Source organism: Typopeltis vanoorti, chromosome 14 (genome assembly GCF_054136105.1).
Source record: "Typopeltis vanoorti isolate ZY-2024b chromosome 14, IOZ_Tvanoo_1.0, whole genome shotgun sequence".
In the NCBI taxonomy this organism is placed as follows: domain Eukaryota; kingdom Metazoa; phylum Arthropoda; class Arachnida; order Uropygi; family Thelyphonidae; genus Typopeltis; species Typopeltis vanoorti.
The window spans coordinates 100,636,542-100,650,164 of NC_143562.1; the positions used below are offsets into that span (position 1 = coordinate 100,636,542).

Sequence of the window (13,623 nt, forward strand, 5' to 3'; positions counted from 1 at the left end):
CACATCAATTTGGCTGTATGATTGCATTTTTATCACTGTATATGAACGATTTAAGAATGAATAGCATGTCAGCTGTCATCTTAATCTCATCTCATCTTAGTGTCCGTAGGATAACTTTGAATACTTTATCAATTAACATAATTTTAAATATGGAAAATATAAAGGTCAAGTGAATGTGAGAACCACTTTATGTGAGCGCCATTAAGGGTTTACACTTCGCCGTGATCTTAGATTATCATTAGCAAATGCTAGAGTGAGACACATAATTTGAATTTTGAAATGGTTTTTAAATACAGCCATTAAAACGCACATAAATTGGGAAAAAGTAATCACTATCTTTCTGGATTTAATAGATAGGCCAAAATAACTCGTTTTACTTATTTATACACAAGTTCCAACCTCTTTAACTTCATTAGACATTAACACTCATTAGAGTGTCAACACTGTTTCTCATTGTAAATATAGGCAAAAAAAAATTAAATTATTTAGAGAAAATTATATATTAAAAACTTGTCTATATATCCGTGTCCTAAATACATCAGTTCACACTTCATGAAAGCAAAACAGATGAAACTCAGAAAACAAAAACAGCAACTCATGACAAATGACAACGTTCAATTGGATTGGTTGATCCAGTAACCAATCACAGCCACTGATTTTTGGGTATTGTTTCAGTGCACACCCTCATCACCTGGGTGGTATAAAACCACTGGAAAGCTAAGAATTTGACCTGCTGTGCCATTTTTATGTGAGCTCAAAGGGTCCAAGTGTGTCCGTATTTGTGAGTGCACACCTGGGCTATAACACAAATGTGATGAAATGTTTATGTATTGAAAAGTGTCCTCTTCATGAAGCATTGGTATATTGTATTTAATTGTAGGAATCATGCAAAGCCAGGAAACAATTAGGGGAGTCTTTAACAAGAATATATGCATAATATTAGTGATATTGCTATTTCATTGGTGTGCACCTCACACACCTAGCACACCTGGAATATTTGCCCCTGGTACTTACCTGTATGTGGGTGGATGGTTGGATTTTCTGCCAGGGATCCATCAGACTGGCATGTAATTAAAGTGTCTAGGAAGGGGAGACTGTTGTTATTCTTTTTCTAAAGTGATCTCGATTCTGGGATGTTGATTGTTTAACTGTGTTAAAAATATGTTGAGAACATTTGGAACATGTGGCCAAATGGAGAGCACATCATCATCATCATCAGCAGCAAAGCATAGCCAAACAGAAGGTCTGTGTGGGTCCATGTTTAAAGCTTTCTCTTCAGAAGTTTCCATATGTAATTAGCCATAGGGGAAGAAAGCAGAGATTCATGTCTGTCTACTCCATTTGTTTGTAGAATTTTCCTTACTAAACAAAATAGCCAGAGTTCATAGTGAACTTAACAAAGGCTGAAATATCAACGGAAAAGTCAGCTTAAATAAGATCAAAAAATGTCTTTCAGTGGTGGTGCATTGGTGAACAGAGAGGAAACATCAAAACTTATCATAATGTTACCATAGGGTTGGAGCATTGGATTTTTGTGGTGGCTTTAAAGTGGGCTGAGCTTCCTATGTGTGAAGGGATATTGCCAATATATTGGGAAAGCACTTGAGCTGAATGCTTGTCTAATTTGTATGTGGGTGAATCAGTGACATCTGCAATTGGGCATAATGGCACATTCTCTTTGCGGATTAGATAGTCTGTATATCCAGTTCAGGTTCTATTATGAATAATCTACCAGGTCTGGATGAATGTAAGTTTTTATGCATATCCAGTCTCCCTATACATTTCTTTGTCTCTATCCTGAGATTTTCCCCAGCTTGTAGTAACACAAATATTCAATTTGTGTTACTACAAGCTGGGGAATAAATACACTTCTTTCAATATACTGCTTCAAAACCACAACACTTCTTACCTTTATATCTCAACCTAGTGTGGACATAATTTCTTCATTATCATCATCAGCACTCCTCCTTCCTTATTGTCCTTCCATTTCTATTCCCATCAAGATATCATTCTCATCTAACCATGTTTCACTTATTCCAGTTTTTTTCAGGCATATAAACTTAATCATTGCGGTAATTTCATCTTCCTTATTTCTGATACTCCTGGCCTTGGAAATAAGCATAACAATTTATTCTTGGTCTATAAATAGTCATACCCATGCTTTCCCTAATCTGTGACTTCTGCACACTTGTCCTGTCTGCTCACCCTTACTGTTTGTCTCATATATCTGCCTAGACTGACTCAAATACCACAATATGTCCTAGGCCATTCAATTCCTCTGCTGACTGTCCCCATACATGCTCCTATTACTACTTTTGGAATCCACTCTCCTTACTCTATGTCACACTGATTTCCCTGACCCACCCATTTTCCTGTCCATCTTTCATTCCTATTCTCACATTCTCATCTCCATTCACAATCACATCAGTCTCACTTGGTCCAGTCTTCTACTCATGTACATCATCTCTGACTTCCACTGATACTTTGTTCATATCTTTGATTACACTTTCTCCCAGCTGCAGCATATCCAGGACTCACTCCAAAATCATTCATATGCAGTTCATCACTCTTATCCAGTTTCATTCATCCCTCAAACTTATTCCACACATTCACAAACCAACTCTCTCTCTTCACACAGTTCCACTAACATTCCATTCAAGATCTTTACTCTCCACCACAACTTGTTATTGTCATACCTGGGCAACACACAAACTGCTATGATGTTTTCTTTCATTCTCCTAAATAATCTCCTGGATCCATCCTGACATTCTCCCTTTGCCCAGCTAAATCATTCATTTCAACCACTAACTCGCTTGCATGCTTACTTCTCATATTCAGTGCCTGAGTCACCCTTCATTCTCCTTCCTGGAATACAGACCTTTTCATCCTCTCATCCATGGCACCTTTCATGATATAATCTCTGTATAGTACTTTAGAGTTATTTTATTATTATTCAGGCCTCCATGAAGCCACAAGACTCATCGTGGGATGTCAATGCTATGAAAAGAAAGTTTATCATGCCACTCCTTGAACTCATTGACCATTCATGCTTTCACTACTTAATCAAGTGATGCATTCCAGAGATTTGCTACTACTTTTTCTCCACTACCTTTCATTTTTTTTTTTTTTGCACTTTTCTGTTTTTTGTATCCATCATACATCTAATTTTCTTCAATTCTTGCATTCCATCAATCTGCTGTTGCTCTGTTGGTTTCACTTCTGTTGCAGCATCATTTGCGTTTCTTTTTTCAGTCATTTCTGTATTCATAATGCATTCTCCACACTCATATTGTGATGCTTACTCTTTATGGCTATCATTCTCAGTCTTACACCCATCATTGTTTTTCACCTGGCACTGATTAATGCCAATTCTTCACTTCCTTTTCCTGTCGTTCAATTAAATCTTTGCAGTCCATTAATATATCACACTTTCTGCAGACTCTCTGACTTTTCTTGTTTAATCTCACAATCAACACATCCACTACATTTGTCCATGCATAAATATTACATTCCTGACAGCAAACCATCTTATTAAAATCCACCATTGAACATACTTCATTTTAGTGCCATTCATCTGGTTGTTCTAATTCTTACCATTTGTTAACTGTTATGTACAAAATTCACTACAAAACTTACTAATAGTCTCAGTAATTAATGTGCATTATATTTCGGTATCACTAATTAAATAAATTTTTGGTGAAATGCATATAATTCTTCAAAAATATTCCAGAAAATAAAACTTATTATTGCTTCGGTGATTATCTCTTATGTAGTGTGGGTGACACAGCACCCTCGATACATAAGAAGAGAGAATGGATGGTGTGAGCAAGAAACCTGAGACCTTGCCCTTCAGGCTGAGCATGATGAAATCCACCTGATGTCCCCAAATCCAGGTGTTTCTCTGGACTATCTACCTGATGAAATTCGCAAACAAGTGAAACAGAGAAACGTTCATTGTAGAATTATACTTAGTACATTGTTATGTTGGTTGTATATTTTGTTATTTTGGTCTGTTTATAGCATTGTTTTAAAATATCTTTTACAACACTGATTTCTAGATGTAATGGTGCTGAATGACATCATCGAACAAGCAGCTGGCAGACAAAGCAATGAGAGTGAGAGAGGTAACTATCTTCCTCTGGAAATGACGTCCGTGTCAGTAGGTAGTTCACCGTGACTGTTTGTTTCCTCTGCAGGTCATGGAAATGCCCTTCAGTTGTGGTACACTTGTAATTGCACTTTAAGTTTAAAATAATTTACACACTTTTGCACCTGTTGTAATGCATGTATGTTTTAATGAGAGGAATTCTCTCTTTCTCATTTGTAATCAAATAGAATATTTTTAATTTCATAAAATGCATGGAATACTTTAATCTCAATTTGCATGAATTTTGTATATGTATGAAGTAATGACAACTATGGAAGTGATTATACATTATATATGTAAAAAAAATAAATAAATAAGAATTTGCTTTAGCCATAGCTAAGTTGTAATAATTTACTGCCTACATAATTAGATGATTTTAGGTGATTTTGAAATTTTAGTGGCAATGAAATGTTAACTTTTGTGATAATTTATGTTAAGATGTATTTTTTAATCAATTTATTAAAACTGATTCAATTAATTCATCCTTGATGATATATTATGTTCTGCTTGATGTAATCATTTTGGTTGTATAATATTTAATAACAATACTTAACTGCTAACATTAAAATAGTCTTTCATATTGAATTATTTCCAGAAATAGCTACATGAAACAAGAAATATAAAGTTTAATATAATAACATGCATCTGTGTTGGTACAACTCAGCATTTCTAGATGAAGTTAACTTTATCTTAGGAGAAATATAAACATACATTTAGTGAAGATTATTATTACTATTATTCTACCTACATGAGATTATTAGACTTCCATAAGTTGAAGACTCATTGTTGAAGGTCCTGACTGTCACAAGAAAAACACATTGAACTATGCTTTAAACCTGTATGCTGTTTCAACATTCACTACTCTCTTTTTTAGACAATATATTCCACTTACCAATGATTTAAAAAAAAATACCCTGCTCTTCATTGCCCTGCTTAGAATTTCCATATACAACATCTAGAGATGATTTGTTGTTCTGTCCCTTTCTTCCTCCAATTATGTGAAAAATCTTTTCCACATTAATCTCTGCTAACAATTTCTTACCATTTTATAGGTAGTGAGTCTTTTGTGTTGGAATTTTACATGAAAAATTTTGGAAAAAGTTAGTTTGTATGAAAATAGTCATGGTGAAAGAATATGTCAGAAATGGATGTTAACAAGTAAAAGAGTAGTGAAGATGTTGTGGCCTTGCAAGAAGACTTGAATAAATTGAGTGATTGGGCAAGCAAATGGGGATGTGAGTTCAATGTTGCAAAATGTAATGTTTTAAAATTTGGAAAACAAAGATGGGATGCAGAATTTATGCTTGGTGAGAATATATTGTTGGAGGTAGAGGAAATAAGAGATCTGGGGGTGATAGTGGATAAGGATCTAAAATTTAGGGGACACATTGCCAAAATTGTGAAGACAACACAAAGACTTCTGGGAATGATGCGGAGGACACTGACGTGTAGAAGTAAGGAGATTCTTGTTCCGTTGTATAAGGCTTTGATTAGGCCACACATGGACTATTGTGCCCATATTTGGTCACCTGGTTTTCAGAAGGATGAAGAGATGTTGGAAAGGGTCCAACATCTTCTGACCTCTGGTTAGTAGTTTCTGACCTCTGGAATGTCGAGTATGAGGAAAGATTGAAAAGTTGTAATTTGCAGAGTCTAGTGGAGAGAAGGAAGAGGGGAGATATGATAGAGACCTACAAGTTGGTAAGGGGTTGTTATAGGATCAATGGTGGAGAAGTTCTACAGAGAATAGTGGGAGATCAGGGGAGAACCAGAGGTCATCCCTGGAAACTGTATAAAGAGTGTGTGAGTAGGGGAGTGAGAGGCAGGTTTTTTTCGTGCAGAGTTGTGAATGATTAGAATGCCTTGCCTGAGAGTGTGGTGTCTGCAAGGAGTTTGAATGTGTTTAAGACCCGGTATGATGAGATGTGTGTGAGATAAAAGGACCTCCTAGATGAGTCTTTGACTCCATGAGGTCTTGTTTAATAATAATAATAATAATAATAATTAACATTCATTAGGTATAAAAGTTGAAGGGAATTTCAAATGAAGAAACAAATTAAATGCTGCAGCAGATAGTAAAGTGAACTCTGTGTTTTCAAAATAGCTTGGGAAATGGCATCTTCAGATGGTCACATACTTGTAGTCTCTCGAATTACACTTTCCTACAATGCCATCATGTGTTGGATATGTTAAATTAGTTGTCACAGTGCTATGCTCTTGGTTGCATCACAGATTTTCTAAACTATTAATGTATAATGCATACAGAAAAATAAAGTTATTTAAGAAAGAAAGAGGGGGAAAAAAAGACTCGGAACTGTACTTTTGCATAGATTGTCAAATAATTTCTTAAAATTAGTACACAATGATTTTACATTAGACAGATTTGCATAATACACAAAGTAAATGGCAGTGTAAAAAAAACCTATCACTTCCTTCTTTCTTCTTGCACTTGTAAAGTAACATCAAACTAAAGTTGCATTGTGAAATAGAAATTTTTCTGCACAGTGCACAAATTTCTGGCAAATCAATATTTGTGAACTTAATTTATTTACACAAATTAAATGCATAATTTGTGTATATGACAAAAGTTTATAAAATAAGAATAAATGAGTGGGGTTGTAGTGTTAATATTAATAAGTGCAAGTGTTGCATTTTGGAGTGCAGAAATATAAGACTGTGTACTATATTAATGGTTCCATACTGCAGGAACTGGATGAGATTTGAGATTTGGGAGTTATGGTTGATGTTAGACTGAAGTTTAAAGGGCATATTGCGAGTGTTACAAAGACTTCATATCATAATGCTGCCCTAATAAGTATTCTAACATATAGGGATAAGGAAGTAGCCGTGTCATTGTATAAAACACTGGTCAGATGACAATTGGACTATTGCACTCAGATTTGGTAACCTGGTTTTCAGTGTGAAGTGGAAACATTGGAGAGGGGCCAGAGAAGAGTTGATTAAGACAATATCAGGACTTTGAATTTGACTATGGAGAGAGGTTGAAGAAATGAGGATTGCAGAGTAGGTGATAGAAAATGAGGTGATATAATAAAGACTTTTAGGTTAGTGAGGGGACTTTATTGGATTAATCCAGAGGGAATTATAAAAAGAGTAGGATGCAATAGGGAAAGAATGGCCATCACAGGAAGTTATGTAAGTGTATGGTGAAAAGAAGTGTGAGGAGTATATTTTTTATATGGAGAATTGTCAGTGAATGGAACACATTACCAGAATGTGTTGTTAATGCAGGCAGTGTTAAGGATTTTAAGATTCAGTATAATAGATATGTTATAGGATGAATGATCCTCCCATGATATACTAATTATTATAATATTAAATAATCTTTGTATGTGAGCTTTCCGTTATTAATTTTGTATCTTTCACAGGCAAAAATTATACTATTAAATAATCTTTGTATGTGAGTTTTCTGTTATTCATTTTGTATCTGTAATAATAATAACAGTCTTTCTTAACCATATTTGAGAAATAACAGTTTCCCTTATATGTACATATTTGTTTCTTGTAGTAAATATTCTATATTAATTTTTAGGAAGCTGATATTTCAACTTTCAAAGAAAAAGTACAGTTCACATGAATATTTCTTTTCTTCAATACCTCTTTTTTACCCATTGATCATTACATTTTTCTGTACACAACATTTATTTTTATTTATTCAACCAAGTTCACCAATGTGAGATGAACATTTGAAAAATGCAAAAAAAGGAAAAAAAAAAACAATAGCCTGTAATTTGCACTTATCCAGAAATGATCATAATATTAATTTTTCTACTAAAAGTGCAGAAAAGAGAAGAGGTGATGTTGAACATTATGTATGTACTTCAAATCAAATAATAAAAAAAAATACAAAATAATAATTACTTAAATTAAGGGGATATTAAATCCCACATAGTTTTAAAACTGAATAAGAAACTCAAAGATCGGAATCAGAGAGTTTCTTGCTGAATATAGTAAACTATAAAGTATCGGCAACATCGGCGACACTAGCGTTAGCCAATGCAAGTGATCCTAGTACGTAGTACAATACCGGGGCAACTCTTTGCAAAGGTGGGGGAAAGTTCAGATCGCTATTCTTAGGTATTTTCCATAATGTAAAAACACATTTCCTAGGAAATGTATGCTGTTATTACATTATGGAGGGAGGTCACTACCCAGACCGGTTTCAGCCTTTTTTGAGGCTTCATCAGTGAGTAGCTAGACCTAATAGACCTAGTACCAAAGTGTATAGCGAAAAGAACTTATGTACTCTGCGAACGAGTTTTCCAAACAGGTGCAACCATTAAGTTACTTAAGTATAAAGAGCTAATAAGCTTCATTTCGGCAATGAAAACATTACTTAAATTAAGGGGATATTAAATCCCACATAGTTTTAAAACCGAATAAGAAACTCAAAGATCGGAATCAGAGAGTTTCTTGCCGAATATAGTAAACTATAAAGTATTGGCGATACTAGCGTTAGCCAATGCAAGTGATCCTAGTACATAGTACAATACTGGGGCAACTCGTTACAAAGGTGGGGGAAAGTTCAGATCGCTATTCTTAGGTATTTTCCATAATGTAAAAACACGGTCTGGGTAGTGACCTCCCTCCATAATGTAATAACAGCATACATTTCCTAGGAAGTGTGTTTTTACATTATGGAAAATACCTAAGAATAACAAGTGATCTGATGAGCTGATTTAACCACTTTTGCAATGTGCCCCCCTAAACTTCAACTCCCTGTCCACCAACACTCCCAATTCCCTGGCCTTGTCAGTCTCCTGGAGTATAGTGCCACCAATGTGGTATAAGGAGATAGTGTATGGGAACAAGGAGAGTGAGTTTGTTGAATTTCTAAGAGATAAATATCTTAAGCAGCATGTGACCGAAGCAATGAGAGGCTTTATGTTTTGGATATCGTGATAAAATCACAAGATGTAGCTGTTAATGAGGTATAACACTGCCGCCAGTTGGTGATAGTAATAATGAGGTTTTTTTTTCACCAGAGGTCAGGCCAACAATTGTTGTAGCGGTTGGTCAGTATCTTTAACAAACAAGTTTGATTGTAGTGTAGCTTGTTTTCTGTGTATAGTTGTATGCTCCAGAAGATGACCGTGACACAAAGGTCGAAACGTCGAATGTAGATTTTAGTTATATTAAACTAAAGTTTTTATTCAAACACGGTAGTTGTCTCCATAATTTTCAAAAATGTATAATAATGAGGTACTTGTTTGGGAAGTAATGAAACAGAAAAAGGTTACTGCCAAAAATGGATATATGTGGAAGTATAAAACAAGTGATTGTGGGAAGCTCTGTAGTCAGTTAGCATCAGTATGTTGGGTAGATGAGCTGAGCAGAAAAGATGTTGACAGTGCAGAGAAATTCATAAGGCAGTTTTCATAAGAAATTCATAAGCAACGTATACTGCATACCAATATTAAGGGAGTAAATTGAGTAGGAGTGAAATGGCGGAACAGTGAAATCAAGCAAGCTGTGTTGGAAAAGCAAATGCTATGGAGTAAGAAGACATTTAGTGGTGATTGGATCCATGAAGAGTATAAAGTGCATGCTAGGAAGGTGACGTGCATGTAAAGAACAAAAAGGTGGAGCATGAGGAGATTGGCTAGTCGCTATCAACTTCCACACTTTGTGGACAATTCATCTGCAAGCATTAGCAAGGTTAACTCAAATGAATTTTTTCACTGTATGACAAGCAACAGAAAGAATAATTATTGGCAAGTTGATACTGCTGGATAGTCATTGTAGCAGAATATGGGTTGCAAAAGATATAGCTGAATTAGTGAATTAGCACTTTATCAGTGTATATCATGCTGGTGTAAATTATGCTGTGCAATATGTAGAAGGAAGGCAAGTATGAGAAATGAAAGTGAAAGTATCAGAGGTGCATTTGGTGTTGATTGGGTTAGATGTTAATAAGGCTGTGGGAACGGACAATATATTACTATGTATTCTTAAGGAATGTGCACAAAAGTTAGGTATCCCCTTGACTATTATCTGATGAAAGTTTAGCATTAGGCAGGTTTCCTAAAGAATGCACAGAAGGCAAAATAGTACTTATCCATGACACAAGCAATGTGCAACTGCATACCAAGGGTGAAGTGAATAAATAGAGTAGGAGTGAAATGGATGAACAGTGAAATCAAGTAAGCTCTGTTGGAAAAGATAAATGCTATGGAGGAAGTACAAGTCAGTTGGTCATGATCGGATCTGTGAAGAGTATAAAGTTCAAACTAGAAAAGTGATGAGCATGGTAAAGAAAGACATAGAGCAGTGTGAGAGAAGACAGGCTGGTTAACTCAAGGGAATTTTTCTGCTAGTTTACGAGCAAGAGAAAGAAAAATTATGGCAAGTTGACACTGGTGGATAGTCACAACAGCAGAATTACAGTTGCCAATGATATTGTGGAGTTATTGAACAAGCACATTATCATATATATTATACTGGTGTAAGTGATGAGATGCAATATACAGAAGGGAGGCAAGTATGTGAGAGAATCAGAGGTGTATTAAATGTTGATTGGGTTAGATGCTAATAAGGCTGTGGGAATGGATGACATATCACCACGTATTCTTAAGAAATGTGCACGACAGTTGGCTATGCCCTTGACCTGGTTATTTAATGAACGTCCTGCAGTGGGTTGAGTTTCTAAGATGTGGAAAGAAGACAAAACAGTACCACACCACAAGCATGGTTGGACAGACATTTCCAATTATAGACCAGTATAACTGCAGTTGTGATGCAGTTGTGTATAACTGCAGTTATACAGTTGTGTTGATGGACATGGCATTCTTTATGATGGTCAGAATGGATTTTAAAGGGTTGGTCCTGATTAACAATTACTTGAATTTTATGATAAGGGTAAGAGGTATGCTACTGTTGCAAAGGCTGCAACAATAGAATACCTCTTACCCTGCTGCTATGATAAATACTCTAACATGTAGAGATAAGGAAGTGGTTGTACCACTGTATAAAGCACTGATCAAATTACATTTGAAGTGTTCTGCTCAAATTTGGTCACCTGGATTTCAGTGTAATGTGGAAACAGTGGAGAGGGTCCAGAGACAAGTGATTAAGACAATATAAGGACTTCGGAATGCTGGCTATGGGGAGGGAGAGAGAGGTTCAAGAAATGTTGATTACATAGTTTCATGGATGATAAGAGGAAAAATTGTGCTATAATAGAAAAATTTAAGTTAGTGAAAAGATTTTATCAGATTAATTAAAAGATTAGAAGACAAGAGAGGTAAAACCAGAGGACATAGCTGGAAGACATTATGTAAGAGTGTGGTGAAGTGGAATAAGGAGTACATTTTTTACATGGAGAATTGTCAGTGAATGGAATACATTACCAGAATGTTGTTAATGTAAGGAGTGTTAAGTATTTTAAAATTCTCTATGATAGATATGTTGTCAGTTGAATGAACCTTCCATGATGAACCTGCTGACTCAATGTATTATTACTATTATTATTAATTATTATTCAGGCCTCCATGGAGTCAAAAGACTCATCGAGGGGAGGTCCCCCCCCCTAAGAAACACAAAATCTATCATACCACTCCTTGAACTCATTGCCTGTTCTCGCTCTCACCACTATCAGGCAATGCATTCCATGGTTCAACCACCCTCCATGCAAAGAAACCACTCCTCACCGTCTTGATAATTGTTTCCTTTCGTAAGTTCCAGAGATGGCCTCTTGTCATCACTCCTTCCTACTGTTCAACCAAGCGAAAGAATTCCACAGTTTCAACCCTGTAACCACCTCTCAACAGTTTAAAAGTCTCAATCATATCACCTCTCCTTTTTCTATCCACCAAACTCTGCAATCCACATTTCCTCAGCCGATCCTCATTGTACAGTCCTGAAACCATCTTTGTTATCTGCCTTTGTACCTACCCGTTCCACAGTTAATTTATCCCCTTCAAATTTTGGGGACCAAATCTGAGAACAATAGTCCAAGTGTAGTCTGATCAGGATCTTATACAACAGAATGATAACTGTTTTATCTCTGCAGGTCAGTGTCCTTCTCATTATTGCAGCAATTCTCTGTGTTACCTTCGCCACCTTTGCAATATGTCCCCTAAATTTCACGTTTCTATCAATCATCAACCCCAGATCTCTTGTCTCCCCTACTTCCTCCAGTATAACTCCTCCCATAGAGTATGCAGTGTCCCATCGATGATTCCCAAACCTCAAGACCTTACATTTTGCTGCATTAAACCGATACTCACATTCATTTGCCCATCTATCTAGCTTATTCAAATCCTCTTGCAGGGCTGCCGCATCTACACTATTACTAATAAGCCTTCCCAGCTTCTCATCATCTGCAAACAACTGAATATTCCCTTGTAATTGACTGATAATGTCATTGATATAAAGGTTAAACAATATAGGTCCCAGTACCGAGCCCTGTGGGACCCACTTGTAACCCTCTGCTTCCTTGAAACTGCCAATCCTGAATCCAGTTGACCAATCTGACATTCAGACCTATGTGCTGCAACTTAAATATCAGCTTATCATGTGGCACCCTGTCAAATGCCTTCACTAAATCTACGAAAATGGCAGTATATGCCTTTCCTTCATTTAATGCTCTTGTAACTTTATCATAAAAGGCTAGCATATTGCTAAAACAAGAGCGGCCCTTCACAAATCCATGTTGACTCTCACAGATAACATTACCCTCATCTGCCCAATGCCGTATACAGTTCTTCACTACTTTTTCCAAGATCTTACTAACTACTGATGACACACAAACTGGTCTATAATTAGACACTTCCAGTCTGCTAACGCCCTTATGCAACGACACTATCTTACCTTCCTTCCATCCATGGGCACCTTTCCAGCAGCCAGACTTTCATTGAAAAGCCAGGTCAAAGGCACTGTCAGTTCCCTAGCAGATTCTCTCAAAACTCGTGGTGAAACACTATCCAGTCCCACCGCTTTACTGACATCCAGATTACTCAGTATTTGAAACACACTCTCCTCCTGTACCTCTAAACCTCGAACCTGCCCTATCCCTCTAGCATTAAAACTGACGCCTCCAGGATGAAATACTCCAATAAAGTGTCCATTGAACAATTCTACTATGTCCTCTGCATCAGTCACCCTATTCCCATTTTTATCCCACAATATCATTCTTCCACAGTCATTTCTCCTCCTACTGGCCACATATCTAAAAAATTCCCTAGGATTTTCTTTGGATCTTTGGGCTAATCTCCTCTCATATTCCAGTTTCATCTTCCTTACTATACTAGTGACTCCTCTTCTGGCCTGTGTCTTATACTCTTCATGCATCTTCTCTTCACCTGTCTCCTTATATTTCTTCCACAGCCTCTTTTTTGCATGCAATTCCTGTTTAAATTTGTCATCCACTTTACTCCAAATTGTTTGCTCTTGTTCACTCATATTCCAGTTTCATCTTCCTTACCATACTAGTGACTCCTCTTCTGGCCTGTGTC

The 13,623-nt window shown here is 36.3% G+C and overlaps 1 protein-coding gene across 1 annotated transcript in view; it reads left to right on the top strand.

Annotated features, from left to right (window-relative positions):
• Positions 1-13,623, top strand: part of LOC150099804 (sodium channel protein para-like) — a 1,646,355-nt gene that overhangs the window by 602,663 nt on the left and 1,030,069 nt on the right. The window contains exon 17 of the mRNA XM_090403494.1: positions 4,059-4,124. Within this exon, the coding sequence (XP_090259620.1) occupies positions 4,059-4,124 (66 nt within the window). The remainder of the gene's footprint in view (positions 1-4,058; positions 4,125-13,623) is intronic.